This window comes from Euprymna scolopes, chromosome 41 (assembly GCF_053919585.1).
Source record: "Euprymna scolopes isolate OS-2025 chromosome 41, ASM5391958v1, whole genome shotgun sequence".
Lineage (NCBI taxonomy): Eukaryota > Metazoa > Mollusca > Cephalopoda > Sepiida > Sepiolidae > Euprymna > Euprymna scolopes.
In genome coordinates this window covers 18422427-18449627 of record NC_136522.1, presented here as the reverse complement: position 1 = coordinate 18449627, position 27201 = coordinate 18422427, and the positions used below count along the sequence as shown (strand labels likewise).

Here is a 27201-nt window from a genome sequence, read left to right as displayed (position 1 = left end):
CTAAATGATTTAATAGGACCACATTAAAAAATTCACAATTTAATAGAACTAAATGATTTAATAGGGCCACATTAAAAAATTCACAATTTAATAGAACTAAATGATTTAATAGGACCACATTAAAAAATTCACAATTTAATAGAACTAAATGATTTAATAGGGCCACATTAAAAAATTCACAATTTAATAGAACTAAATGATTTAATAGGACCACATTAAAAAATTCACAATTTAATAGAACTAAATGATTTAATAGGGCCACATTAAAAAATTCACAATTTAATAGAACTAAATGATTTAATAGGACCACATTAAAAAATTCACAATTTAATAGAACTAAATGATTTAATAGGGCCACATTAAAAAATTCACAAATTTAATAGAACTAAATGATATAATAGGGCCACATTAAAAAATTCACAATTTAATAGAACTAAATGATTTAATAGGGCCACATTAAAAAATTCACAATTTAATAGAACTAAATAATATAATAGGACCACATTAAAAAATTCACAATTTAATAGAACTAAATGATATAATAGGACCACATTAAAAAATTCACAATTTAATAGAACTAAATGATATAATAGGACCACATTAAAAAATTCACAATTTAATAGAACTAAATGATATCATAGGGCCACATTAAAAAATTCACAATTTAATAGAACTAAATGATATCATAGGGCCACATTAAAAAATTCACAATTTAATAGAACTGAACAATTTCATTGCATTGCATTCAAAAATTCACAATACAACAATTTTATAGGGTCACACTCACTCATTATTTCATTTAAAGATCTTGGAGACTGTTCACGTTCGGTTGAGAAGGCCTTTCCTCTGCAAGTAGAAGGAATGCCTCTTAGGTTTGAGTGTGATTAGTCTCTAGGATCTTTGAGTAATATAACGTTGTATTTCAATCGTTTTTCCTAAATTTTTTTTTTTAACGTAACGCAACATGATTTTATTTGTACATATTTTCGATTTCCATTCGTGTTTATTTTTTTTTCTCCAAAACAAATCCCTCGATACAGCTTCGATAAAGCAAGGGCGAAGCCAGTCAGCTGACCCCCCCCCATTTTTTTTTTCTTTTCTTCTCTTCACCCCATTAACTTTATTTTAAACGTTTTTAATCATGAATTTAAGTCTTCCCTTTATGATTGCGATATTTGTTAAATCTAAGAGAAGGGGGGGGCTACTATTGTAACAGAACCGTTGATGCGTGTGAGCAGCAGTCACATGACACGTATGCAAATAACCAAGCTGATGTGCAATGTGACATCACAGCAAAGGAAGAGAAAGGAAAGAAAAAATGCACCATGTTGGAGGACCCGAAAAAGAGCCTAGTGGCGAGAGACTTTTAAGCCCGTGTCGAGACAGCAGGGTTTTGTTAACAACATGGCAGACGAGACTTTTAAAACAATATGTTATGCATTGTTGGAAAGTACCAGTAATAAATACCTTTTGTTAAAACTGAAAAAAAAAAAAGCCGAGTTGAATTTCTTGATTTTGTTTGTTTCCTTGTGACTGTCACTAGACACAACATTAAAATGTAACTATGACGTTACATTATTGGAAACAATAATTGTTAAGATGACTATGCTTTAAAATATTTTAAAATACAAAAAAGCTTAAGAGTAACTTATCTTGGCTTTAGTAACATTTATTTGTTCTATATCTATTTTTTCACCCCCCACTCCCTTTTTTTGGCTGTTGTTAAGAATGGCCGAAATTTTAAGTTGTTTTTGATAAAAATAAACTTTAATGAATTAGAATAAAAAAAATTGTAGCCTTTTTTTTTTAAGCATTTTTTAAAAACTTTTGAAATCAGTACTATATATATATATAATATTCCGTATTGGCTTTGCAATAATAATTTGATGAAGATGGGCATCAAAACAGTTCCTCACCCTCCCTATAATCCATACCTTGCTCCCTGTGACTTTTGGTTATTCCCTAAGCTCAAGGAAAACCTTAGAGGATGTTGTTACGAGACAATTGAAAACACTGGCTCTGTAATAATAAATACGAAATCTGCAGGAATTAAAATATATTTTGGTGTAGTTTATGACCGGGCAAGGTTAGGCCCCCCCCCCCCCGCTAGTTTTGAATAACTTGATACTTTGATATGCTATAAAAGATTTAGCCATGACTAATGACACCCTACCTGAGAGTTTTTCCTTCAATTTCCTCAGCTTTACATTCACAGGCAGCATAGAATTGAAACAAATACATTGAGGATATTGCTAAGGCTGCTGCAAAGAAGGTGGGCTCCCACTACCATGCTAGAAAATTATTCGCACCTGAGAGTATCCTATATATCTACAAAGTCACCATTCGTCGATGCATGGGGTATTGTTACCACATCTGGGCTGGTGCATCCACAACTAGTCTCTTACACTTAGACAGGGTCCAAAAAGAGAGTCTCCAATCTAATAGGTCGGGCCCACACTATTGGTGAAGCTATCCATCACCGCAACAGTGCATCTCTATGTCTCTTTTACAAATATTTTAATGGAATCTGCTCTGATAAACTCATTGCACTTATACCGTGTCAACATACATACCTCCGACAAACCTGTTTAGCAACAAAATCCCACCCCTTCACTGTTAAGGTCCTTAGATGCTGGAAAGTGTTCTACTTTAACGGCTTCTTTCTTTGGACTGCTAGACTTTGGAATTCCCTTCCTGCTTTCCTGACTGTATTAATATGCAGAAGTTCAAATGTAATGTGAACAAATGTCTTGCTGTTCAACTCCCTATATAGACCCCTGTAAACATAGTCATAACTAGTAGACCGTTATATCTAAGTGGCAATATGTGTTGTTTGAGATATAAACAAAAACCATTTTACTAAATTCTCCTTTTTATTTTTCTTTAAAAAAAAATCTCAGGCAATGAAGATTGATGAAGCACTTTCAAATTATTTAGGAGAAGCTCGGCCTTATACAGAAGCTGGTAAGTAAGATTTACTTTCAACCTATTGCTATACTAAATCTGAGTCAATCAACATTCGTTTCCCTGAGTTTTTTTTTTTTTAATGCTAATATAGTATGGGACATAGATGAAAATCATGGTTATAGTCAGCTAACGTACTTCCTAATTTTCTGCAGAACGCTACAGGAAGCAATGACACTGCAAATCAGTTCCTTCACTTTTATTGTTCTTCAATAATTCTATTGTGAAACGAGTTATTGAAATAGAAGAAAAGGACATTATTGAAAAATATACAATAAATATTAATAAAATTAGTCCTTATTTTTACTTTTAACAAAATTTAAAAAATTAAAGGTTTTTATTTTATTCGAAATTTTATAAGAAATATAATTATAAAAAAAGTACTTTTTTTTTAAATTTCATAAATGAAAATGTTTTATTTTACTTTATATAATAAATATATGTTTATGAAAGTACAAAAATAAAATTATTGAAATCAAAATAACAAAATTTCAACCATCATAAAAAAAACGTATCCAATACATAATATTTCCAAAATAGTTTTAAAATATTTTAAAAAAAAGTGTTTTCAATAATTCTTTAAAAAATAAAATGTGCAAAAAAATGTTTTCAATAATTCTTTAAAAAAAAAACAAATTTCAATAATTCGTCATTAAAATAAGACCGAAAAAAATTTTCAATGATTATAAAATAAAAAAAAGAGTGGGAAAACTTAAAATAAAAAAGATTACATGCGCAGGGGAGATACAGGCGTGAGAGAACTGATTTGTCTTGTCACCACTTCCGGTAGCGCTATGCCGGAAGTTAGGAAGTATGTTAGCTGACTATATAGGGCTCTACGGACAAACTTATCTTTAGTTAACCTTTGACAACTAAATATTTTCATTTACTAGCCAAATAGAAAAGTTACTAGCCAAATGCACATGATTTTTAGAATATGACATCTTAGTTCTGTGACGAGTATGTACATCAATGATTTTTATGTGTTTTTTTTTTTAATAACAAATTACTGGCTTGCAAACCTAAACTACCTAAGGAGTAGGTATGCTCTGCCTATCATCCAACTTTCATGCTCTTTCTTTGTCTGTTAGCCAGGCCCAATCACAGGGACTCAACAGAGACACCCATTGTCTGGCCCTGTTTCCTGACTAAGGCAATAAATATCATTTCTCATTTTGTCTCATTCCATTCCCCTAAAACTGAGAATCTTGGGGTGCTTGATTGCCACATATGTTCACACGATTAGACTGAGCCATTTTTATCTGACAGGTTTGAGGGTACTGGTTTGACAGTTTGTCTGGCTGCTGTATTCGGACTGACAGTACAGGAGACCTAACACCTTGGTAGTACTTAAAGTGGCTGTGCTATCATCAGTTGTATAATATTGGAATGGTTGTAGTTCCATGTTTTGCATGGAAAGCGACCCTGCACCCATCTGTTCCGAGCCACAAGTGTGTGGATGAAGAGTCAGCTGATGGTCTTTTGTGTGTGCATATTTGGTATCATACACATCCACTTTGTCCAACACCTTTCACACTAAAACTGAAACTATTAAATAAAATGACAGCGCAAACAAAAAATACAATCAAACAGAAAATACAATCAAACAGAAAATACAATCAAAACAAAAAATACAATCAAATAAAAAGTACAACCAAACAAAAAATACAATCAAACAGAAAATACAATCAAAACAAAAAATACAATCAAATAAAAAGTACAATCAAACAAAAAATACAATCAAACAGAAAATACAATCAAACAGAAAGTACAATCGAACAAAAAATACAATCAAACAAAAAATACAAACAAAAAATACAATCAAATAAAAAGTACAACCAAACAAAAAATACAATCAAACAGAAAATACAATCAAAACAAAAAATACAATCAAATAAAAAGTACAATCAAACAAAAAATACAATCAAACAGAAAATACAATCAAACAGAAAGTACAATCAAACAAAAAATACAATCAAACAAAAAATACAAACAAAAAATACAATCAAACAAAAAATACAATCAAACAAAAAATATAATCAAACAAAAAATACAATCAAACAAAAAGTACAACCAAACAAAAAATACAATCAAACAGAAAATATAATCAAACAAAAAATACAATCAAACAGAAAATACAATCAAACAGAAAGTACAATCAAACAAAAAATACAAACAAAAAATACAATCAAACAAAAAATATAATCAAACAAAAAATATAATCAAACAAAAAATATAATCAAACAAAAAGTACAACCAAACAAAAAATACAATCAAACAGAAAGTACAATCAAACAGAAAGTACAATCAAACAGAAAATACAATCAAATAAAAAATACAATCAAACAAAAAATACAATCAAATAAAAAATACAATCAAACAAAAAATATAATCAAACAAAAAATACAATCAAACAGAAAGTACAATCAAACAAAAAATACAATCAAACAAAAAATACAAACAAAAAATACAATCAAACAAAAAATACAATCAAACAAAAAATATAATCAAACAAAAAATACAATCAAACAAAAAGTACAACCAAACAAAAAATACAATCAAACAGAAAATATAATCAAACAAAAAATACAATCAAACAGAAAATACAATCAAACAGAAAGTACAATCAAACAAAAAATACAAACAAAAAATACAATCAAACAAAAAATACAATCAAACAAAAAATATAATCAAACAAAAAATACAATCAAACAAAAAATATAATCAAACAAAAAATATAATCAAACAAAAAGTACAACCAAACAAAAAGTACAACCAAACAAAAAATACAATCAAACAGAAAGTACAATCAAACAGAAAGTACAATCAAACAGAAAATACAATCAAATAAAAAATACAATCAAACAAAAAATACAATCAAATAAAAAATACAATCAAACAGAAAAATACAATCAAACAAAAAATACAATCAAACAGAAAATACAATCAAACAAAAAAATACAATCAAATAAAAAAATACAATCAAACAAAAAATACAATCAAACAAAAAAATACAATCAAACAAAAAGTACACCCAAACAAAACCAATTCGCTTGCTCTCTTGAGGTTCATATTCACAAATATCCATGGTCTTAGAAGAACTAACTTAGACTATGTAGAATCATTTTTCCTCACAAACTCCTTTGATATGTTAGCACAAAGTGAAACTAATCCACATTTCTCCATCCTCTCTGATCACTTTAAAATGTCTTGTTATCTCCCACTTTGCCATAAGGATTCAGACAAACACATGCACAAACTTGGAGTCTATAATCGAAACACGTTCCCTTTAATTAAAAAATCCAAACTAGAATCAGACGACCACGTCTTCATGTGCTTTAGACTAACCTTGCAAAATAATTTTAGTTATATTTTCTTTACTGTTCTCCTTTGACCTAGGACTGTACCCTAATCAGCCATGCTTTACTAGCGCTCAAGTACGTGTATTTGGTGACTTTAATGTCAACCACAGTAATTGATTTGGTTTCTCTAGTTACATAAACACAACTGGTAGCATCAGACATAGCTTTTCTATACCCCATTCCCTGACACAGACTCACATTCTCAATCCGTCTCCCAGATTGTCAGGATTAGCAAGCCTCACTTACCACAGTTCTGAAGGATTGTGTGACAAATGCCCAAAGCCCACTCCGAAAAATTGAAAACATTGCATTATAAACAAGTAGAAATCAATTTTCTATTTTATTACACATAGCAACATGTTTTTCTAGACAGGACATTTTGTCACATGGATTTTCAACCAAAAGTAAAAAAAAAAAAAAAAAAAAAAATCCCGTTGCATGAAAATTCCATGAACAGAGTTTCTTTCCTAAAAATACTGTCGGGCTGCTTCCCACCTGACTATAACATGGTCGTTTTCAAGTCTAATGTAAATAAGTTCTTGTTGATCTGTCCTCTTATATAATTAAACCCTACCTAAGTTCCACTATTACTGATCATCATGGTGTTGTCACACCATCTACCTAACACTCGTTAACTCTTATCCTAGAGTTTAGCCTCTTCAAACCTTGATAAACGGTGACCCCCCACCAAGTAAAAAATAAATTTTGCCATTGAAAAGAAGCCCAGTAAATCTAGTTAGGAGCCTTGTAATACTTACATTTTAAATTAATAGCAACGAAGAATACGATTGTATCTGTATTTGAAGTCCCTCTTTATGTACAAGGTTAACATTTGTGCTCTTACATTTTTAAGATATTGATACTTGACAGCATACAATGATCAATATCTATTATAATGAAACGTAGAAGTTTATCCTACTTTTGCGTAATGAAGCATTTGCAGAGCTTCCATACTTTTTGGAAGTTGGTGAAATGAGATTACCAGTCAGAAGATGACCATCTTGTTGGACATGCAGCAAGATTGACCACTTAACGGTTGAATCTCTACTTATATATATATATATATACTGGACATTTGTGTGTGTGTCAGAGAGAGAGAGAGAGAGTTTTCTATGGACTCTGAACTGAAGAATATGCGTGCATAAAGCATATTAATGAATAGAACCGAAAACGATCGTATCTGTATTTGAAGTTTTTTTTTTTTTTTTTTTTTTTTTTACACAGGCATCGCCACATTATCAAGCCCAAGAGGCCACTCAAGGATAAGGGTTAAAGAGTGTACAGTAGAAATTGGACAATATAGTAATCATTAGTAATGAAAATTCGGTAAATTTGATAACTTATATGGAACGGCTCATGTGCTCTTACATTTTTAAGATATTGATATTGTACGATGATCAATATGTATTATAATGAAACTTAGAACTTTTACATACTTTTGTGTAATAATACTTGACAGTGTACAAAATCTAATGGGCGAGGACCTTTCTGTCTCTCTCTTTCACACAGAATGAATGAGACTGATGAGGGTCATTGACACACTCACACAAGAGGACCTCCATGAGGCTTTCCAGAAGTTGTTAGAACCATACGAGTGATTTGCAGCCGGAGATTACTTTGAAGAAGACTAGAGTTTCATGTGTGTACTATCAATAAAAGTGCCCGTGCAAAAAAAAAGTCTGGAAACTTATTGAAGGCATCTCGTGCCTATGACTATGTATAAAGTTGAAATGTTTGAACTTTTGAAAAGGATATTGTCTCCCGTTTTATGCGTTCTAAAAATACTTTATAAAATATACGCAAGAGATTGAAATTTTGTGAATATTTATTGACTCATGTCTAATATCAATTGATAAAATTTCGTAAAAATTGAAGGTATATGAATTTTCACGAACCTTCTTTTTCTCCCCCATTAGGGGTGGGGGTGGGGTGGGGGATTTGCTCGGATGTAAAATACGCTTAAATATGATATTTTAATTTGTCCAGATTTTTAATATAGTGATAATTTTTAATGTAGTCATAATTTCAAAAGTAAAAAAAAAAAAGTATTTGGGTGGCATCAGCTAGAATTGAAACCGAAACTGTAGCATTCAAAGCTGGTGATGTTACCACTGTACCAACGTGACAAGATAAACCAATTAAAGATAAACTAAGATGAATGTACAAAATGTTTAACGATTTGTTCAGTTTTGACCAATTTTTAACTCCTTAAAAACAATTTTAACTGATTTTTTTTTTTTTTTTTTTTTTTTACACAGTGATCACCACTTATCAAGGCCCGGAAGCCACTCAGGGATAAGGGTTATTGCAAGTACATTACGTTAGTGTGGAGATTTGATGAAGTGTTTACTTAAGGGGGCGGTTCATTAGGAATTTGTTAACATTGGACTTGAAGACATCCAAGTTGTAGTCCGGTGGGAAGCAAGCAGACGGAACAGAGTTCCACAGGCATGCAGTTCTAAGAAAGAAGCTTTGTTCATGGAATCCACGTTTTGATTTAGGCACAGATAAAGAGTGGGGGAAATTTTTCACAGTGGATTCAGCTAGACGGGTGTTTTTCGATTGAAAGATTAAAGACCCATAAAAAACCGCCTGTAAAAAATCCAATCATTTGAGATCCCTAGTGCCGCTCTGCGACTTTTAGTTTCAGATGAGATAGAATTTTAAAATATGGAAACAGACAGACAGACATATAGCCGTTTATATATTAGATTTGCATAAAAACTAAACAAAATATAACCAACATTACAATTCCTTACGTTATATAATTGACTAAATAATTGTACATGTTATATATCAGACTAAATAAGTGTACATATTGCATCATGGGCTGCGTATATATTTGTATGTGTATCTCTCAACATACTGTATATATAATGGCGTTTATTTATACATGTGATTGTCTAGCAGCGTTGTGTTGTCTGGTCTATCTAAAGTTTGTTGTGGCCTGTATATACATTCAAATACAGTCCATGATGGAACAATAACATACGAGACATTTTTTTAGACAAAACGACGAATACCGTTTTTTGTGCAGGATACCGGTACCTTGTTTTTTTTTCCTTTCTTTTTTTCATAGTTCTTCCATCTTTCTTTTCTTTCCTCTGAAAGGAAAATATTATGACGTGAATGATATTTTTTTTATATAAACGATTATTTCATGTTCCTGGATCCCTATCGGAGTTACTCAATGCTTCTTATATTCTACATTTTGCTATATCGTGCCCATTAGCTTCCACCTGTGTTTCAAATTTTATAATGATCAGTTAATTAGTTTCGGAGTGAAATATACACATACATTGTATAATTGGAGATATCTCTAAACATATTTGATGTATTATTCTATTTTATTTAGAATGGATTAAAATTTTAAATTTATTCCCCTTTTTTTTTTCAGCCTTGCCTACATTACAGGATGCTAAGCCGTGCAACAAGTGTGGTGAGAAGATGCTGTTAAGGAAGAAGAAAGACAACAAAGGGTAAGGATAATATCAGACCTATCTCTCTCTTTCTCTTCAACTGTTTGCGGATTCTACTTTTTCTTCCCTGTTTCGAACAAAAGGTTAAAAAGGTGAATCAAAAGGAACAATGATAGATGACCACAACAGAGTTAACGCCAAATATAAATCATGTCGTTTTCCATATTACTTGGATTCATCGGGCTGCTGTCCTCATCTTGAGTGTGATTTTCACAACATTTCGGTCGATGTAACCTCCAACCTTCTTCAGGTGTATCTTGTGGAACTCAAAAAATGTTATTCACCTGAAGGTTGAAGGTTCAATTCTCGGTGTGGGTGACTGAAAAAAATTACAATTGCGAATTACTTAGGACCTTTATCAAGTCATGGCTGATAGAACAAGAGCATGCTACCCCCATGAAGTAAATTCGAAATTCCATCCAAATTCCCGAGTTTGACAGTGTGACATAATCCCTCATTGGGGAGCTTTAGAACCCCCCGCCCAGGGGCCTTGGAGGGGCCGAGTAACTATGCTGGATAGCTAATCGTTCCCGGGTGACGGCAGGTACCTCGAGGATTTAAAATAGAGAATATAAATATATATATTTTATTTCATGTCAAAATAGATATTGTTTGAAACCAGAGAAATATGTTTTGCAGTTAAAGTTGATGGCAGGAAACTTGAAGCATAACATTGTCTGGCCTTGGTGAACTCAAAGTCGGATGTCAGAACTGACATCTGACCTTAGGGGGTCATGAGAATTAATATGTCTGTAGAACTCAGATCCCAGATTCGGGAATTGCACACACGCAAATCTGGGGCTTTTCGATTTTGTGGTGATATCTTATTGGCTGGGGAAACTTCCACCCCATCCACATACCTCACTATATATACAACTGTCGCGCGAAAATTAGTCAGAGAGGGATTGCTTTTTGATTTTGGGGAGAACAGATTGTATAGAGACCGCCATTCCCTGAGGACGCGACTCTTCCTCCTTTCCCTCACCCCCCCCCCCATCTGACGCTGTCTGTGAAGAGATTTGAGATTTTGAAAAAACTTACTAAGAACTGAATGATATTTGTAAAAACATTTGTACATAAGTTTGTGAAATCAATTCTGTAGAATAGAGTTTCACATGTTTGTTTTTCTTCCTGCCTGCAGCTTCGATATTCGCTTTCAGCATACAGGATTCAATGTAACAACCCTCAGAGAAGAACCAGACGATACGAGCCAAGAGTTCTAGATAAACAGGGGTCTTAGCCAGCTTCATCAGAAAAGGTGTTACAACAGTAACATTCCTGAGTTCGACAAGATACGCCTGAAGAAGGTCAGAGGTTACATCAACTGAAATGTTCTGAAAAATCACTCAAGATGAGAACAGCAGTTTGATGAAATCAAATAATACGAATAACCAATCCTCATCTCAAAAATTCAGAAACGTAAACTCATTTTGTATATGAATAACAAAAAAGTCATTTTGGCAGTTTATGCCATCAATGCTAACATGTCAGGAGTAGTTGATCCAGTAGGTGAGGCCTTATTTTTAGTGAGGTGGAGGAGTGAGGGGCATTCTGCAAAATAGCCATTGAGAGGGATGCCCTGAAACAGTTTACATTGTCTCCTCCAAGAATCTACTGGTGTCCGGTATGCAGAGCAACTGTCTGCCAGCACTTTCCCTGCAAACTGTTTGTACGAATTACTTATTAATAAAATCTATGTCAGATAGCTAATCAAAATGTTTAAAATATAAATTAATACTTGTGAGACAGTAAAACATCTTTTGCTAAATTTGTTCCCAGTTCTTTGTGAGTGGTGGTGTTAGTAGATAAATCTTTGAAGGGTGAAGTGGAGGACACCTTCACCCTACTTTACATAAAGTAAAATGAAAACATTGACTATGATAAATTATGTAAAATTAAAAATATAGACATCTTGCTGCTCAGCTCCCTACTTAGAATGCCCCTTTGAAAGTATGGTCTCTAATAGTTTTGCCTTATGTTCCTGAGGCAATGTGCCTTGTTTAGAATGAATAAGAGTAAAAATAAAATTACTTTAACAATTTTTCCTCTGAGCGGCAGGAAATAAACAGTTAATTAAAAAGAAAAAGTTGACTATTGTTTTCTTCCATTCCGTTAAATCAGTTATCAGAAAATACAAGGAAGAGCAGATATCACTAAAGAAATGACTTGGGATCCATACAAAAATTTATAAGCGACTAGCAAGGGTACCCGGCGTTGTCCGGATGTGGGGAGAGGGGGATCAAAACAGAATGGAAAATAAAGAATAAGCGAACATAATAACCCTGTTTGAATATAACTTTTTTTTTAAAACAGAAACAAAACAAAAAAAACAGCGAATGTAATACAAAATAAAAAGAATAAGCGAAAGAAAAGGAAATGGCAGAAATAACCCTTTTTAAATGTTAAAACTTAAAAAAATTGGAAAAACAAAAAAGTCAGCAAACGTGATGGAAAAAAATAAAAATTAACGTAAAAATGGCATAAATAACCGTTTAAATATTAAAATTTAAAAAATCAAAAAAAAAATTATATCTGATATCTCGGCTCGAACGTCCAATCTTAAGATAACGATGCTGTCACTATAACGACTCGTCTATGATTGCGTGAGCGAAGTTAGATTGTTTTTTTATATTTAAACTAATTCAAGAAAGAATTTTTTTTATGCATGCGTGTTTGGCTAAATTGTCATGAAGGAACGATTTTTTGCTACCCCTCCCTGTAGAAAAGTGCCCAGTTGAGGATGAAGGAATTAATGTTTTTAGCCAATTTTTTTATATTTGTCGTCTGAAGGGTCGAGCTTCAAAACAGTACCGATTTTGTGAAAATTCATCCCCTCTGTCGAAAGTTATGGGCAGATATACAAACATACATACATACATACATACATTTAAACAGATTTTTGCCCTATATATTATAGACTAGCGGGGGGTACCTGGCGTTGCCCAGGTGTTTGGAGGTGTGTATGTTGGGGGTGGGGGTAGATAAAAACAACCCTGTTTAAAAAAAAATGTTGGCCAGTTGTTTGGAGGTGTAAAAGAAAAAAAAAAGTTTTAGTAGGAAGGTAGGCTTGAACCCCAAAACCTTAACGCGAAGGTAGAAACGAAATAGAAAAACCCCAGAGACCTAACAATCTCAGCCACGAGGGGAGAGGAAGTGATAAGTGTCTTAAGTTAATGTTTATAAAGTGAAATTGACAGGTGCAAGAAAGTTAAGTCGTGTGATGTTTGACCTAGTTTTGCGCTGCAAGCCAGTTTCTGTTTCATGCGCTTTTTTATACTGAAAAGCGTAACGAAGACGCAACGATCGATAAATATCTGGAAAATAGTGTGTAAAAGTCGGGCAAATTAAAGTTAGCCGCGACCCCAGTTCTTAAGTTGTAGATATTATGATTTAGGCAGCATATAAAAAGTTTTAAGAACTAGTGAGCCGACCGAGAAGCCAGGTGAAAAAAGCCTTTGGCGGACATACACAAAAATAGACACACACACACACTAACACATTTTCGCTTTTATATATAGATAAATATTGTTTTGTTTGAATGTTCAATTCACGCTTGAGTAGTTTTATGTCTGCTTTCTTCTCTCTCTTTCTCTCTCTTTCTTCAACTCTTTGTCAACTCTCCTTTTTCTTCCCTGTTTGAAACAAATGTAGTGATTAATAAAATCTATCTTGATTAGCTAATCAAAATGCTTAAAATATGAATTAATACTGGTGAGTTCACAAGAAGTCCTGTTACTAAATTTGTTCCCAGTTTTTTTGTTTTTTTTGAGTAGTGGTGTTAGTATATAAATCTTCTGAGGATGGAATGGAGGGTTTCTTTCGACCTTCTCTGAATAGTATTCAAAATAAAAATATTGATCATGATTAATTATATAAATGATAAAATCAATTGGAAATACAAATTTTATTTTAAGAATTTAGACAGATTAAGATCCGATGAATTGAATTAAATATTAATTTTATATGTGGTAGGTTATCTATATATTTATAACTATATACTCAACAAATTTTTGATCTATATATTTATAACTATATACTCAATGAATTTTTGATCTACAGATTTGAAATTTTGTATATAGGATATTCAGATATGTGGAAAACTTTTTAATTGATGTTCTTCCGGAAAAAAGGGCTGCTAAGGAGTCAAAATTGAAAAATTGGTATGTGGGAGTGATCGGATTTTTTTATCTGCATTCAACTATTTCATGACTGTGAAACATGACAACTTCCTTATGATAAGTATAAGTTTGTTTGAAAATACTTTTTTAAAGATCATGTCAAGCTGGCCTAATGGTTATCGAACTTGACTTACAGTTTTTAGGTTTTGTTTCAATCTCGGCTTGGGTATTTTTTTTTATTTACAAGTGAATAGTTTAGAAAACATGTAATACTCGCATGCATATGTCTCAGTTTCTTTCTTTTTTTTTTGTCATTTTTTTTTCGTCATTTTTTTTTTTCTTCATTTTTTTTTTTATATGAATTTAACGTTACGTTTAATACCTCTGCAGTATTTCTGTTCACAATAAATAAGAAATCTGCATGAATTAAAATATAATATTTATGCATATTTTATAACCGGGCAACACCGGGCTGCTTGAAAAAAGAGAAAAGAACTCACTGGATTTATTTTATATATTAGACTAGTAGAGATACCCGGGACTGCCTAGGACAAAAGTGTAAAAGCTTCTATCCTTTCTTTCTTCTTCCTCATTTTCAACCTCTCTTTCCCAACCCTGTCTTTCTTTCTTTGCTCAGCCCATACACATAACATGATTTGAATCAGCATTAGGAAAATAACTGTGATAAAAAAAAAAAATCAGATTTACTTCCCTTTATATGATAACATCAAAAGAAGAATGTTTGGATTGATACAGTTAAATGATGTAAACGCCCCCCCCCCCTCAAATATTGAACTTTTATTTTCTAAATTTTAAGATATCATTTTTCTGGGGTTACACTAACTAAAAATAAATACCAAATTTATGGTAGGTTGTTGTGTATATGTGGTGCTTATTCAGATTGCCACCTATAGCGATAAATACAAATGAAGAAAAACTTTTATATTGTACCTACCTGTCATGGAATTTTATATTCCAAAAATCACAAAAATTGATCAAATATATTTTTTTTTATTTACAAAAAACAAATTTACAAGCTTTGAGAGGTTACTAGAGAACATAAGGGGAGATAATCAGGGATTATTTTGAGAGTTTCCACGTCTATTAGGGTTATCTGGCCTAGTCTACCAATTTGTTGGATGCCTTTTTTTCACCTTCATCGAAACAGAGTAAAATTTGATTTTCTTAGATAAAACAAAAAACAACTTGATCAAATAATATGATTTTTGGAATTTTTCATCTTCATCCCATGACTGGTATGTACATTATACAGACATTTCTGTATTTTCTATAATTTTAAATGCCGCTACAGGTGCCAATCTGAAGAAGCACCATATTTTAGCTGGACACACAACCAGACATTTGCATTTCATATAATAGATCAGACTTAAAATTTCTTTGTTTGTTTGTTTTTTTTTTTTTTGTTTTTTTATTCAATTTTCACCCCAAACAAGGCACAGTGCCACTTTGAAGCAGGGGGCTACTATTAGGGACTTAATTAGCAGGGTCATTATGAAGGGAGATGAATAGAAAGATGTTTGTTCACATTACAATTGAACTTCTGCATATCAGTACAGTTGGGAAAGCAGAATCCCGGAAATCACGAGGTTCTTTGGGGTGAAAATGTAATAATAAAAAAAAAAAAAAAAAAAAAAAAAAAAAAAAAAAAAAAAGGAGTTCCAAAGACCTGCAGTTCTGGGGAAGAAACTATTGGAGTAAAAGGCTTTCTTGCACCTAGGGATCTCTACTGTAAAGGGATGAGACTTAGTAGCTTGTCGGGTTTGTCGGGGGTAGTTACGTGGAGGAGGTACAAGTGTTTGCAGTTCGTCAGAGCATTCACCATTAAAGTATTTGTAGAACAGGCAGAGGGATGCAAAATCTCGTCGATGGGACAGAGGCTGAAGCCTAGATGACAGTTCAGGACCTAAATTGTAAATTTTGTTTGTAATTAACTGATAAAATTTTTACAATAATTTTATTCTTTTTTTTATCTTTTTTATTTTGTATCAGTTTTTATCTTGGTTGCGTTGCCTATCCAAATTGTCGGAATGTCTTGTGGTTCCCAGATTTTGTCTTGAATGCAGAGGTTACTGAAAGGACCTGTTCCCAGGTAAGTTTATTTTGTATTTACGTTTTCATTGGCATCTGAATAAAAACACCATGCAAAAAAAATAATTTAATTTTTTCAGATATGTTCTTGCAACTCTGGGATGTTTTGTCTGCTTATTGGTTTATCATTTTTTTTAATATTATAAAAGCATATTTTAAAAAAAAATTATTTTCAATATTTAAAAAATTTATTTTTAATATTTAAAAAAACAATTCTTTGCAGTGTATTTATTTATTAAAATATTTTTTATTATTTTTCAAACAGTTAAAAAAATAAAGCATAAGTAAATCCAAGTTCTTTGTGAGCAGCGGTGTTAGTAGATAAATCTTCGAAGAGGAAAGAAGAGGACTCCACACCCTACTCTTAATAATATTATTAAATAAAATGAAAATATCAATCATAATAAATTATGTAAATGATCAAATTGTTTGGAAATACAGACATCTTGCTGCTCAACTCCCTACTTGAAGTGTCTTTGGAAGTATGGTCCCTAATAGTTACCCCTTATGTCCCAGTGCCAATGTTCATTATCTGGGGTGAATAAGAGTAAAAAAAAATACTTTAACAATTTTTTTCTCTGAATGGCAGAAAATAAATACAGATAATACAAAAAAAGGAAAAAGTTGACTATTGTTTCTGTTAAATTCCGTTAAATCAATTATCAAAAAAAAAAAAGAAGAAGGAAGAATATATGTCACTAAATGAATGACTATTCCCTTAACCATCTTGAGAAATTTTATCTTTCTATCTTTGAAAGAAATAAAATATATTAACAATGGTGCATTTCAGGCTTGAAAGTTCTTTTTTGTTTTCATTTTTTGAAGACTTACAATCAAAACAGGGTGAGACAATTCAAAAGTTCTTAAAGCTTTTCAAAAAAAGTTTCACCGAAACTGTTAAAACTTTTGTTAACAGAAAAACAAACACCAAATTAACAATCACTTTTAGTCAACTTTTTCTTGAGTCTAGTTTAAGCCTAATTTTCATATTTTATAGACAGTTTACACAGTTTAATAACCAGTTTGTTTTAAAATACTCTCCCTCTTAAAATGAATATTTTTCTAATCTAAAAATTAAGTTAAAAAATACAGTATTTTAATATTAAACAAAAAATAATTTTTAATATTAAAAAAATTATTTTGAATATTTGTAAAAAGGTTTTTTAATATTTAAAAATATTTTTAATATTACAAATTTTTTTTTAATATATTAAAGAAATATTTTTAATATTTAAAAATTATTTTTAATATGTTAAAACATATTTTTAATATTTGAAAACAAATATTTTCATATTAAAAAAATATTTTGAATATTTAAAAAAAAAAAACTATTTTTGAATATTAAAAAAAAAAAAATTATTTTCAAATTATTTTTGAATATTAAAAAAAAAAAAATTTCTTTTCAGTGTACACCGGGACCTGTTCATTTGATAAAATTTAAATTCCGTCCTGGCTCTGTGCCATCTTTTATACCAAATGAGTAAGTAATGTTTTTTTTCTACTACAACTTTACCCTAACCCTAACCCTCTTTCCATGATTTCTGACCACTTCCCTTCTGGGACATGTCAGTCTTCAGTGAACATTACCCTTTCTAGAAAGAATCTAGTCTCCTTTCCCAGGTGATCTTTTCTGGATGGCAATTTCCAAGAGAGCTCAAATGAGAAAAAAAAAAAAGAAAATGAATTAAAAAAAAAAACAAACAAAACAATGGAGAAATAAAAAAAATATTTATTATAAAAATATTCAATTGCTTCATTCAAAGGTAAAGCACTCTGTGAAGAAAATATCAAAATGCGGTACTTGTACAGTTTAATTTGGTAGGTAAGTATGAGGATTGAACCCGAACCCTTGAAGCAAAGTTGGAAATTAAAGTGTGAAAAAAACGCGCAACGTTAACCATTGGGCCACCACGAATACTAACGGAAACACGTTTGAATTTATTCAACTATTTAGAATTGGCAGGTGCGGGTTTTAATGACTTAATGAGGTCAACTTTGACTGCGGGGCCAATATTTACTGCAGGGCAGCTTTTTTTTATTTATTTTCTGTTTTCCCAAGATGTTGTGGGGGAAACCAGCTTCCCATAAAAAGGGGATTGTCCAAATTGAATAGCAATTGTCTGATATAAGGAAAATATTTCCATATTGATCAAATCTGATTGCTTTCGGACATTTCCGGCTTTCGCGACCGGAAAAATACTGCCAGAAGTAGTGTCGCTTTTATTATACGAAAAAGCCTGCCTAATCCACATGTGGCGAGCGAAAACTGTTGAATATTTATCTTCCCAAATTCGAGCAAATTAAATAGACAGGTGACCTCCGTTGTTAACTCGTAGATATTATGATTTATATGTGATATAAAAAGTTTTAAGAAGTTGTGAGCTGACTGACCGCTTCTCTGAAAAAAGCCTTTTGTAGACATTTTTTTTTTTTTTTTTTTTTTTTTTACAAATGCATCACCACATTATCAAGGCCCAGAGGCCACTCAAGGATAAGGGTTAAAGAGTGTACAGTAGAAGTTGGTCAATATAGTAATCATTAGTAATGAAAATTTGGTAAATTTAATAACTTATATGGAACGGCTCATCAAGAACTTATTTACCTTAGACTTGAACACAACCATATTGTAGTCAGCCGGAAAGCAGGAAAACGGAAGACAATTCCACAGGCGTGCAGTTCTAAGAAAGAAGCTTTGTTCATGGAATCTATGTTTAGGTTTAGGCACAGATAAAGAGTGGGGGAAATTATTGATAGTGTTTACAGCTAGACGAGTGTTTCTTGTGAAAGTTTGGCGAGGGGGGACCATAGATTGAAGCTCAGTTGAACACTTTCCATGAAAATAACGATACATCAGAGACAAACTCGCAACATCTCTTCTGTGAGATAGAGGTTGTAAGGAGGAGAAAAGGACATCTCCTACGAGGCTACGAAGTCTATTTTGAACTCTATCAAGGCAGGACAAGTCCTTTCTAGCAGCTCCTGCCCAGATGTGGCAACAGTATTCCATCCTTGGACGTACCTGGCTCTTATATAGATAGAGAATAGCATCAGCAGTGAGATATCTACTGGATCGATAGAAAGATCCCACCATTTTTCCAGCGGCCTTGGCAACAGATTTGATATACGTGTTCCATTTAAGATCAGGAGTAATGGTCAAGCCCAGAAGCTTGTCAAAACTTGAGGCCTCCTGAAGACGAGAGCCATTCATTTCAATTGATGACAAATGTGGATTAAAATGTTGATGATGTAAAGAGAGAAGCTTGGTTTTAGATGCATTAAAAGTAACCAGCCACTCCTTTCCCCATTGTACTACATGCTCAAGATCAGAGGAGAGAGAATTGGAGAGTACTTGCTCGTTTACTGTTTTAGATGTGGTACCATAAATGGTAGTGTCGTCAGCATAAATGTCTACAAATGATGTAAGGATATGATTTGGAAGATCATTAATGTAGATCAGGAAAAGAGTTGGGCCCAGGATGGATCCCTGAGGGACACCGGCATTAATACTGAGAGCTTCTGATTTTTGCCCCTCAACTACTACTCTTATGAACCTATCAGAAAGAAATGATTTAATAATTGAGAAGACTTTTCCAGCTATACCATAGCTAGCGATCTTATGAAGTAAACCTTTATGCCATACCCTATCAAAGGCTTTAGATATGTCAAGAGCAATTGCCCTAGAAAGATTGCCACCGTCGAGAGATTTGCTAATCCTATGCGATATAACTGTAAGGACATCTGCTGTAGATCTAGCAGAACGGAAACCATATTGAGTGTCACTAAGAAGGTTATTTTTGTTGAGATGTTTGATTACTTCTGTATTTAACACAGATTCTAGCAACTTACTCATGACGCACAGGAGACTTATTGGCCTGTACTGAGAGGGGGATGAGCGATCACCTGAATTCTTAAATACAGGGCATACTGATGAGATTTTCCAGGGAGATGGGAAACTATTCTCCTTAAGACAACGTTTAAACAGTTTTGTAAGTATGGGCGCTAGTTCAGGTTGAAGTTTTTTGAGTACTATAATTGGAATACCATCAGGGCCAGTTGCTTTACTGGAATCAAGGTTTTTGATTAGCTTGGCAACATCACGTACAGATATACGTATATCACATAGCGTGTTTTCTGATACAGGAGGAAATATTGGGGGTTGGCGGTCTTGGTCGCAAAGGGTAGAATTAGCTGCAAAGTTCTTGACAAAGAGTTTGGCTTTGTCTGATGCTGACGAGATTACCTCAGGTCCATTGATAATAGTTGGGATGGAGCACACGCTTCTGTTCAGGATTCTGTTTGCTATTTGCCAAAACTGGTGGGAACCAAGCTGCTGCTCAGCTACTTTGGACTTAACAGATTGAGCATACAACTCTCTTGCGTTCCTTATTACTTTCTTACAATGGTTGCTGGCAGTCCTGAAAACGGCTTTAGTTTCCATACATCTATTACGTTTGAAGCAGTGGAAAAAGTGATTTCTGTGCGCAATGGCAGCAGCACATTCTGGAGAGAACCATGGCTGGCTGTTAGGTTTTTGCTGAAACTTTTTAGAGGGTATGAAATGGTCAATACCTACAATTAACCATTCAGTTAGGTCTAATACTATAGAGGACACATCCTTTTTAAACATGGAATGCAGAGGTAGATCAGATATAAATGTACGGAAGCTATCCCAGTCAGCCTTAGTGTATCGATATACTGTACGATGAAGTGGTACGTCTGGGGACTTATTACATTTCATTTTTATCTTAATTGATACAACAGAGTGGTCGGAAGATCCAAGAGGCGACAGAACAGAAACTGAACATAGTTCAGGGCAAGTTGTGAGAAAAAGGTCTAGTAGGCTCGCATACTGGCCGTCATTATCGGGCACACGGGTAGGTTCCTGAACAATCTGAGTGAGGTCATAGGCAATGGAGAAATCATGACAGAACCTCCCCTCATCATCGGTCTTGTTTGAGTGGGTCAACCATTCGACGTTGTGAACATTGAAGTCTCCACATACGTGAATGTTAGCTGAAGGATAAGTAGAAAGGACTTGGTCAATTTTCTCAGATATGCTTTGAAAGATAGTAACTCCGCTGTTGTGGGGGCGATAGAGAGTAAATATAAGTGCAGTAGTGTGAGCTAAAGCAACCCGGAAGCACATATAGGGTAAGTTAGGATCTTCCCTGGAGATGTCCCTCCCACATGGAAAGCTATCTTTAATATAGGCACATATTCCATGCCCATGGCGATCTTGGGGGTCAGATTTAGAAGTTAAGTTAGAGTATCCTGTAATTGCAAACTCATCTAGGGAAATAGCCTGTCCAATGCCAGTTTCACTTAAAAATAAAAGGTCTGGTTTAGTCTCCTGTAATTGGGTTTCAACCTCTGGAAGGTTAGAACGTAGACCCCTGATGTTGGAGAAGGAGACATGGTAGTAGGGGTTTACGTTGGAAGTTGGATAACCGGGTTTAATCGTGTATTTTTTCTTGAAACTTGTCATGATGAAATTTTGGAATTTGTGGACTAGGTCGACAGATTTACTTAGAGCAGGACAGAGAGGGGAAACTAAGAGAGAAAAAGAAACGAAGAATTTTTTTTTTTTTTTTTGTACCACATGATAAGGTAAAGCCGTAACAATTACCCACTAGTATGGCATCGAGAGGCCCCACCAGAAGCTACTGCATGGTCCAGATTCCATTCACCAAATGGCAATACAGCAGCCCCAGTACTTTGCACCTGCTGATAGGACAGCCTCCTTAGTGGTTAATCCAAGGTTCGGGTCCCTGACTATCAGGCGGATAACGTCAGCCCAGACAAAACGTTTACCTCCAGCACCCTTACTAGTGACATGGCTACAAGGATAGACATAGAAACAGAAAATTTCCACCAACTCTGCCAACTGTTCGCGCAAAAATACTGCCAACCTAGAAAACAGAAAAAGCAAACACACATACAAACATACATTCGCTTTTATATTTGTAGACTAGCAAAAGTACTCATCATTGACTGGGTTCAAAAACAGCCTACAGAAAATGGACCCTGATTTATGAAAGTACTAGCGGGGATACCTGGCGATGCCCGGGTGTTTTGAGGTGTGTGTGGTTTTGGGTAAATCCAAATTCCATTGGGGGTAAAATAAAAAAAAAAAAGTTTTGGTAGGTGAGTATGAGGATCGAACCCGTACCCTTGACGCAAAGTTGGAAATTAAAGTGTGAAAAAAAACAAAAAACTGTGCGACGTTAGCCATTGGGCCACCGCGACATACAACGGAGACACGTTTGAATTTATTTGTTTAACTATTAAAAACAGGTGTCCGCAATAAAAGTTAACTCTGCTGCTTCCATTTGACCTAATTAAGGAGGTCAAATAGAAGTCACGCAGTTAACTTTTGCTGCGAGGCAGCGTTTGGGTTTGTTTAGCCAAATTTGACTGTTTTTTTCCCCATCAGATGTTAGGGAGGGGGAAACCAGCTCCCAATTGTCCAGATTGAATAGCAATTGTCTGATATACAAGATTGATCAAAGCTGATTGCTTCTGGACATTTCTCAGCGCGATGCCAAGAACACTCGCTTAGCTTTGAATTAATTTTCGCTTTTTATACGAAAAAGCCGAATCAACACGCGAGAAGCCAAAATAGCAATAATTTTGTAAAAGTCGATGTAAATAAATCTAGACGCGACCCGTTTTCCCAAATCCTAGATATTATTATCTAGGGCCTATATAAACACTTCTAAGCGATCGTAACCTCCCCTTCCCCCGGGAGCGTGTGTGAGAAAAGCCTTTGCGAGACATACACGAAATGGTCACACACATTTTGCCTTTTATATATATAGATGATAAATCCTCAGTTGGGGAAAGAGTCCTTCTAATTTTTAGGCGATTGCATGTAGTTTAATGGCATTGCCACTTGAACTTGGGGTTAGCTATAAAAGAAATTTTAACTCTCTGAATGAAATCTTTACTAGCTGGTGAAATTAAAAATCTTGCCAAAATTTGAAGTATAAAAAAGTATGTGCGAAAAAGGGATTAACAAAGAAAAAAGAAAAACAGAATCAAAAAAGGACAGTAAAATAAGTGAAAAAAATAAAATATTTATCTAGGTATTTTTTCTGCTCTTGTTTCACAATAATGTCGTCAAATTTTGACCAACTTTAAGTGGTGTAGAGTTATTTCCCTTGGCCTCCTCCTCCTCCTCCTCCTCCTCCTCCTCGAAACAGGCATGGCCATACGATCAATCTTATTAAAATTTGATTTTCCTCTGTAAAAAAAAATAAACTACTTGATCAAATAAAGTGAAATTTTTTTATGAGAACTTAATTCCATAACTGGTACGTACAATATAATTTTTTTTCAATATTTTCATTTTTTTAATGTCTTGATTAAACTAAACAAGTACCATAGATGTTTTTAACTTCACACAAATAACATTTAATTTGCAAGAGATTAATATAGTTTGATTAAAGCATTGTTTAGTGTGTATATAAAAAGAAATTTATGGAAGGCAATACAATATAGAGGTGTAACGGATAGACACAAAAAGAAGCAAATTCACACATAAAGTGGCAGAACAAGCTATGCAGATTCACCTTTTATTAATACATTATATATATATATATATATATATATATATATATATATATATATATAATGTATTTTTAATATACTTTTAACATTGCATTTTGTTCGTACTTTTGTGAGTGTGGCCTGATGAAATTTCTGTATCCTATGATATTTCTGGAAAATTCCCTTCCTCAGATATGTGTTCAACTTAAGTTCAAGCATGCATACAGAGACTGTTATAAATGAAAGCAGTTTTGCAGTAATTGAAATGGATCTCACATGAATTTATTTTTTATTTTCTTTTAAAATCTATTATTGGTGCTTATTTAGAATTACACTTACTTTAAAAAAAACATACAGAAAAATCTTTATGATGTACGTACTCGTCACGGAACGAATGTGTCATATTCCAAAAATCATGTAAATCGACAAGTTTTTTTTTTTTAACTAAAAAAATAAATAAATTACAATTTTTTCGCGATTTTAACGCTAAATGTATCCATTATAAGGCTAATTTTGATCTCAATAGTTCGAATTGAATTGTCTCCCCTGATTTATACATCATGCTCAATTCAATCACTGCGTCTCGCCTAGTTATAGAATTTGATTTTCTTAGTTAAAAAAAAGTATTTGATAATTTTATGTGATTTTTGGAATATGGCTTCATACATTAAAAAGATTTTTCTGCATTTTTTTTTTCAATAATGTAATTATAGATAAGCATTCTATTGTCATTCTTTGAAACTAATAATGCAGGGTCAATTCTGTTATTCTGTTCATTTTTTTAATTTCCTATTAAAATATTTCGTTTTTGATTAATTTTTCTTTTTTTCACTTGACCTTTTAATAATGTCTTTTTGTTATTGAAGTACAATCTGCTTTTTTTGTTTAGGTATGTAGGTTGCGTCGGTGGTTGTAATGAGAATCTTATGGAATCGCTGAGTTTGCGAACTTCTTTTGGAACGACCGGTAAGAAAATGTTTGGTTTTTTAATCTTGAAAAAGTGAAAAGAGTGTGGGAATAAAGGAATGACAGCGGAATTATTTTCAGTAAATATACATCATTCGACTGTGGTGTGTGAAATGCAAAGTGTAATGAAATTGCAGCCTGATTTTTATTTTGTCAGTGAACTGAATGCTAGTTTAGAGCTTTATTGCGATTATGATGATGATGATATAGAGTCATCAAAAAGTCATGATTTAAAATTACCGACAGTTGTGCTGAGGAGTACAGCATGTATTAAAGACAAAAAGAGAAGAGAGCAAAACAAATGTGAATAAATATGCATAAAAAAAAAAAACCCAACTATATTGACCTTTAATTTTATTGCCTTTACAGGGCTCTACAGACAAATTTATTTTTAGTTGGTCTTTTACAACTAAATATTTTCGTTTACTAGCCAAAATAGAAAAGTTACTAGCCAAACCCAGGTGATTTTTGGAATATGATATCTTCGTTCCATGATGAATATGTACACCATAAAGATCTTTCCGTATTTTTCTAAATAAGTGTAATTCTAAATATGCAGCGAATTTTCTGTTGAAACTTGAAATTATAAACATTCAAATTTCTTCAAATGCTTTTTTTTTTTTCGACAGGTTTCATTAAAAAAAAAAAGGAGTATACTGTTCTATTAAACCTTTTATTGTTTAAATAATTTGACTTTGCTTGTTTTATTTTAAAAAAAATATAAAGGTTGAAAAGACGTTTTTCACTCATTAATGAGCTTTAGAATATTGTCAGTAAAAAAAAAACAAAGTCGCCAAAGACAAGTGTTTTATTATTTCTAGTCACCACTTGAAAAAAAAATCACTCGCAAATATGACTGTTTCACTCGCAGAAAGCCCTGATAGAATCAAACATTAAAACAATAAGATGAATTAAAGAATACTGGAATAATAGATTAAAAGAATTAAATTAAATGCTTGTCTAAAATCATCCTCAACAAATTTTGTCCATTTCATTTATCATATTCAATCCTTTCATAATATTCTTCATCACTCCAGTCTCATTTATTCTCATCCTTGTGTGACTTTTGATTTTAAAGAAAAAAATCGGTTTTCATATTTTACTGATCTCCTACTCATTATTGATTTGGTTAAACGACAAACTGATTTTGTCCATTTCATTCATCATATTCAATCCTTTCATAATATTCTTCATCACTCCAGTCTCATTTATTCTCATCCTTGTGTGACTTTTGATTTTAAAGAAAAAAATCGGTTTTCATATTTTACTGATCTCCTACTCATTATTGACTTGGTTAAACGACAAACTGATTTTGTCCATTTCATTCATCATATTCAATCCTTTCATAATATTCTTCATCACTCCAGTCTCATTTATTCTCATCCTTGTGTGACTTTTGATTTTAAAGAAAAAAATCGGTTTTCATATTTTACTGATCTCCTACTCATTATTGATTTGGTTAAACGACAAACTGATTTTGTCCATTTCATTCATCATATTCAATCCTTTCATAATATTCTTCATCACTCCAGTCTCATTTATTCTCATCCTTGTGTGACTTTTGATTTTAAAGAAAAAAATCGGTTTTCATATTTTACTGATCTCCTACTCATTATTGACTTGGTTAAACGACAAACTGATTTTGTCCATTTCATTCATCATATTCAATCCTTTCATAATATTCTTCATCACTCCAGTCTCATTTATTCTCATCCTTGTGTGACTTTGATTTTAAAGAAAAAAATCGGTTTTCATATTTTACTGATCTCCTACTCATTAATAACTTGGTTAAACGACAAACTGATTTATCTTCCCCTGTTTTACTAGTATTTTCACTCTTATCGGCAAAATGCGAAAACTGGTTTTTATTTTTAATTAAAATTCTACATGACAATTCTTCCTAATTTTTGAAGATGTTTCCTTTTTTCCTAATATATAAGAAAATACACCAAAAAGTGCCATTGCAATTAATTCAGAAAATTACCAACAGTGGAAAGCGGCCATATAAAATTTTTTAATTTTTTTTTTTTTATTACATTTTCACCCCAAACAAGGCACATTGCCACTTTGATGTAGGGGGCTACTATCATGGACATAAGCTACAGAGGTACTATGTGGAGAGTTTGGCAGCAAGATGTCGGTTCACGTTACACTTGAACTTCTGCATGTCAGTACAGTTGGGAAAGCAGGTACCGGGAAGAGAATTCCAAATTCTGGCAGTTCTGGAGAAGAAACTACTGGAGTGGAAGGCTGTCTTACATCTAGGGATCTCAACTGTGAAGGGATTTTGTTGCTTGCCGGGTTTGTCGAAGGTATTTATGTCGAGGGGGTACAAGTGCTTGTAGTTCATCAGAGCATTCATTGTTAAAGTACTTGTAGAACAGGCAGAGGGATGCTACATTTCGTTAATGGGACAGAGGCTGAAGCTTAGATGACAGTTCAGAACCTATCAGGTTGGCGACTCTCTTTTGAACCTTGTCTAGGAGCGAGAGATTAGTAACAGATGCACCAGCCCAAATATGACAACAATACTCCATACATGGGCGAATGGTGGCCTTATAGAGGTACAGGATACTTTTGGGCGTTAGTAGTTTTCTAGCACAGTAGAGAGAACCTACCTTCTTTGCAGCGGTCCTGGCAATGCTCTCAATGTAA

The 27201-nt window shown here is 33.1% G+C and overlaps 1 protein-coding gene across 2 annotated transcripts in view; it reads left to right on the top strand.

The window, feature by feature from the left end:
• LOC145266372 (DNA topoisomerase 3-alpha-like) overlaps window positions 1-27201 on the top strand; it is a 148130-nt gene that overhangs the window by 97794 nt on the left and 23135 nt on the right. For both annotated transcript variants that reach the window (XM_080121998.1, XM_080121997.1), the window contains exons 20-24: window positions 2901-2964; window positions 9724-9805; window positions 15934-16033; window positions 17439-17512; window positions 24470-24546. In XM_080121998.1, coding sequence (XP_079978124.1) covers window positions 2901-2964; window positions 9724-9805; window positions 15934-16033; window positions 17439-17512; window positions 24470-24546 — 397 coding nt within the window. The remainder of the gene's footprint in view (window positions 1-2900; window positions 2965-9723; window positions 9806-15933; window positions 16034-17438; window positions 17513-24469; window positions 24547-27201) is intronic.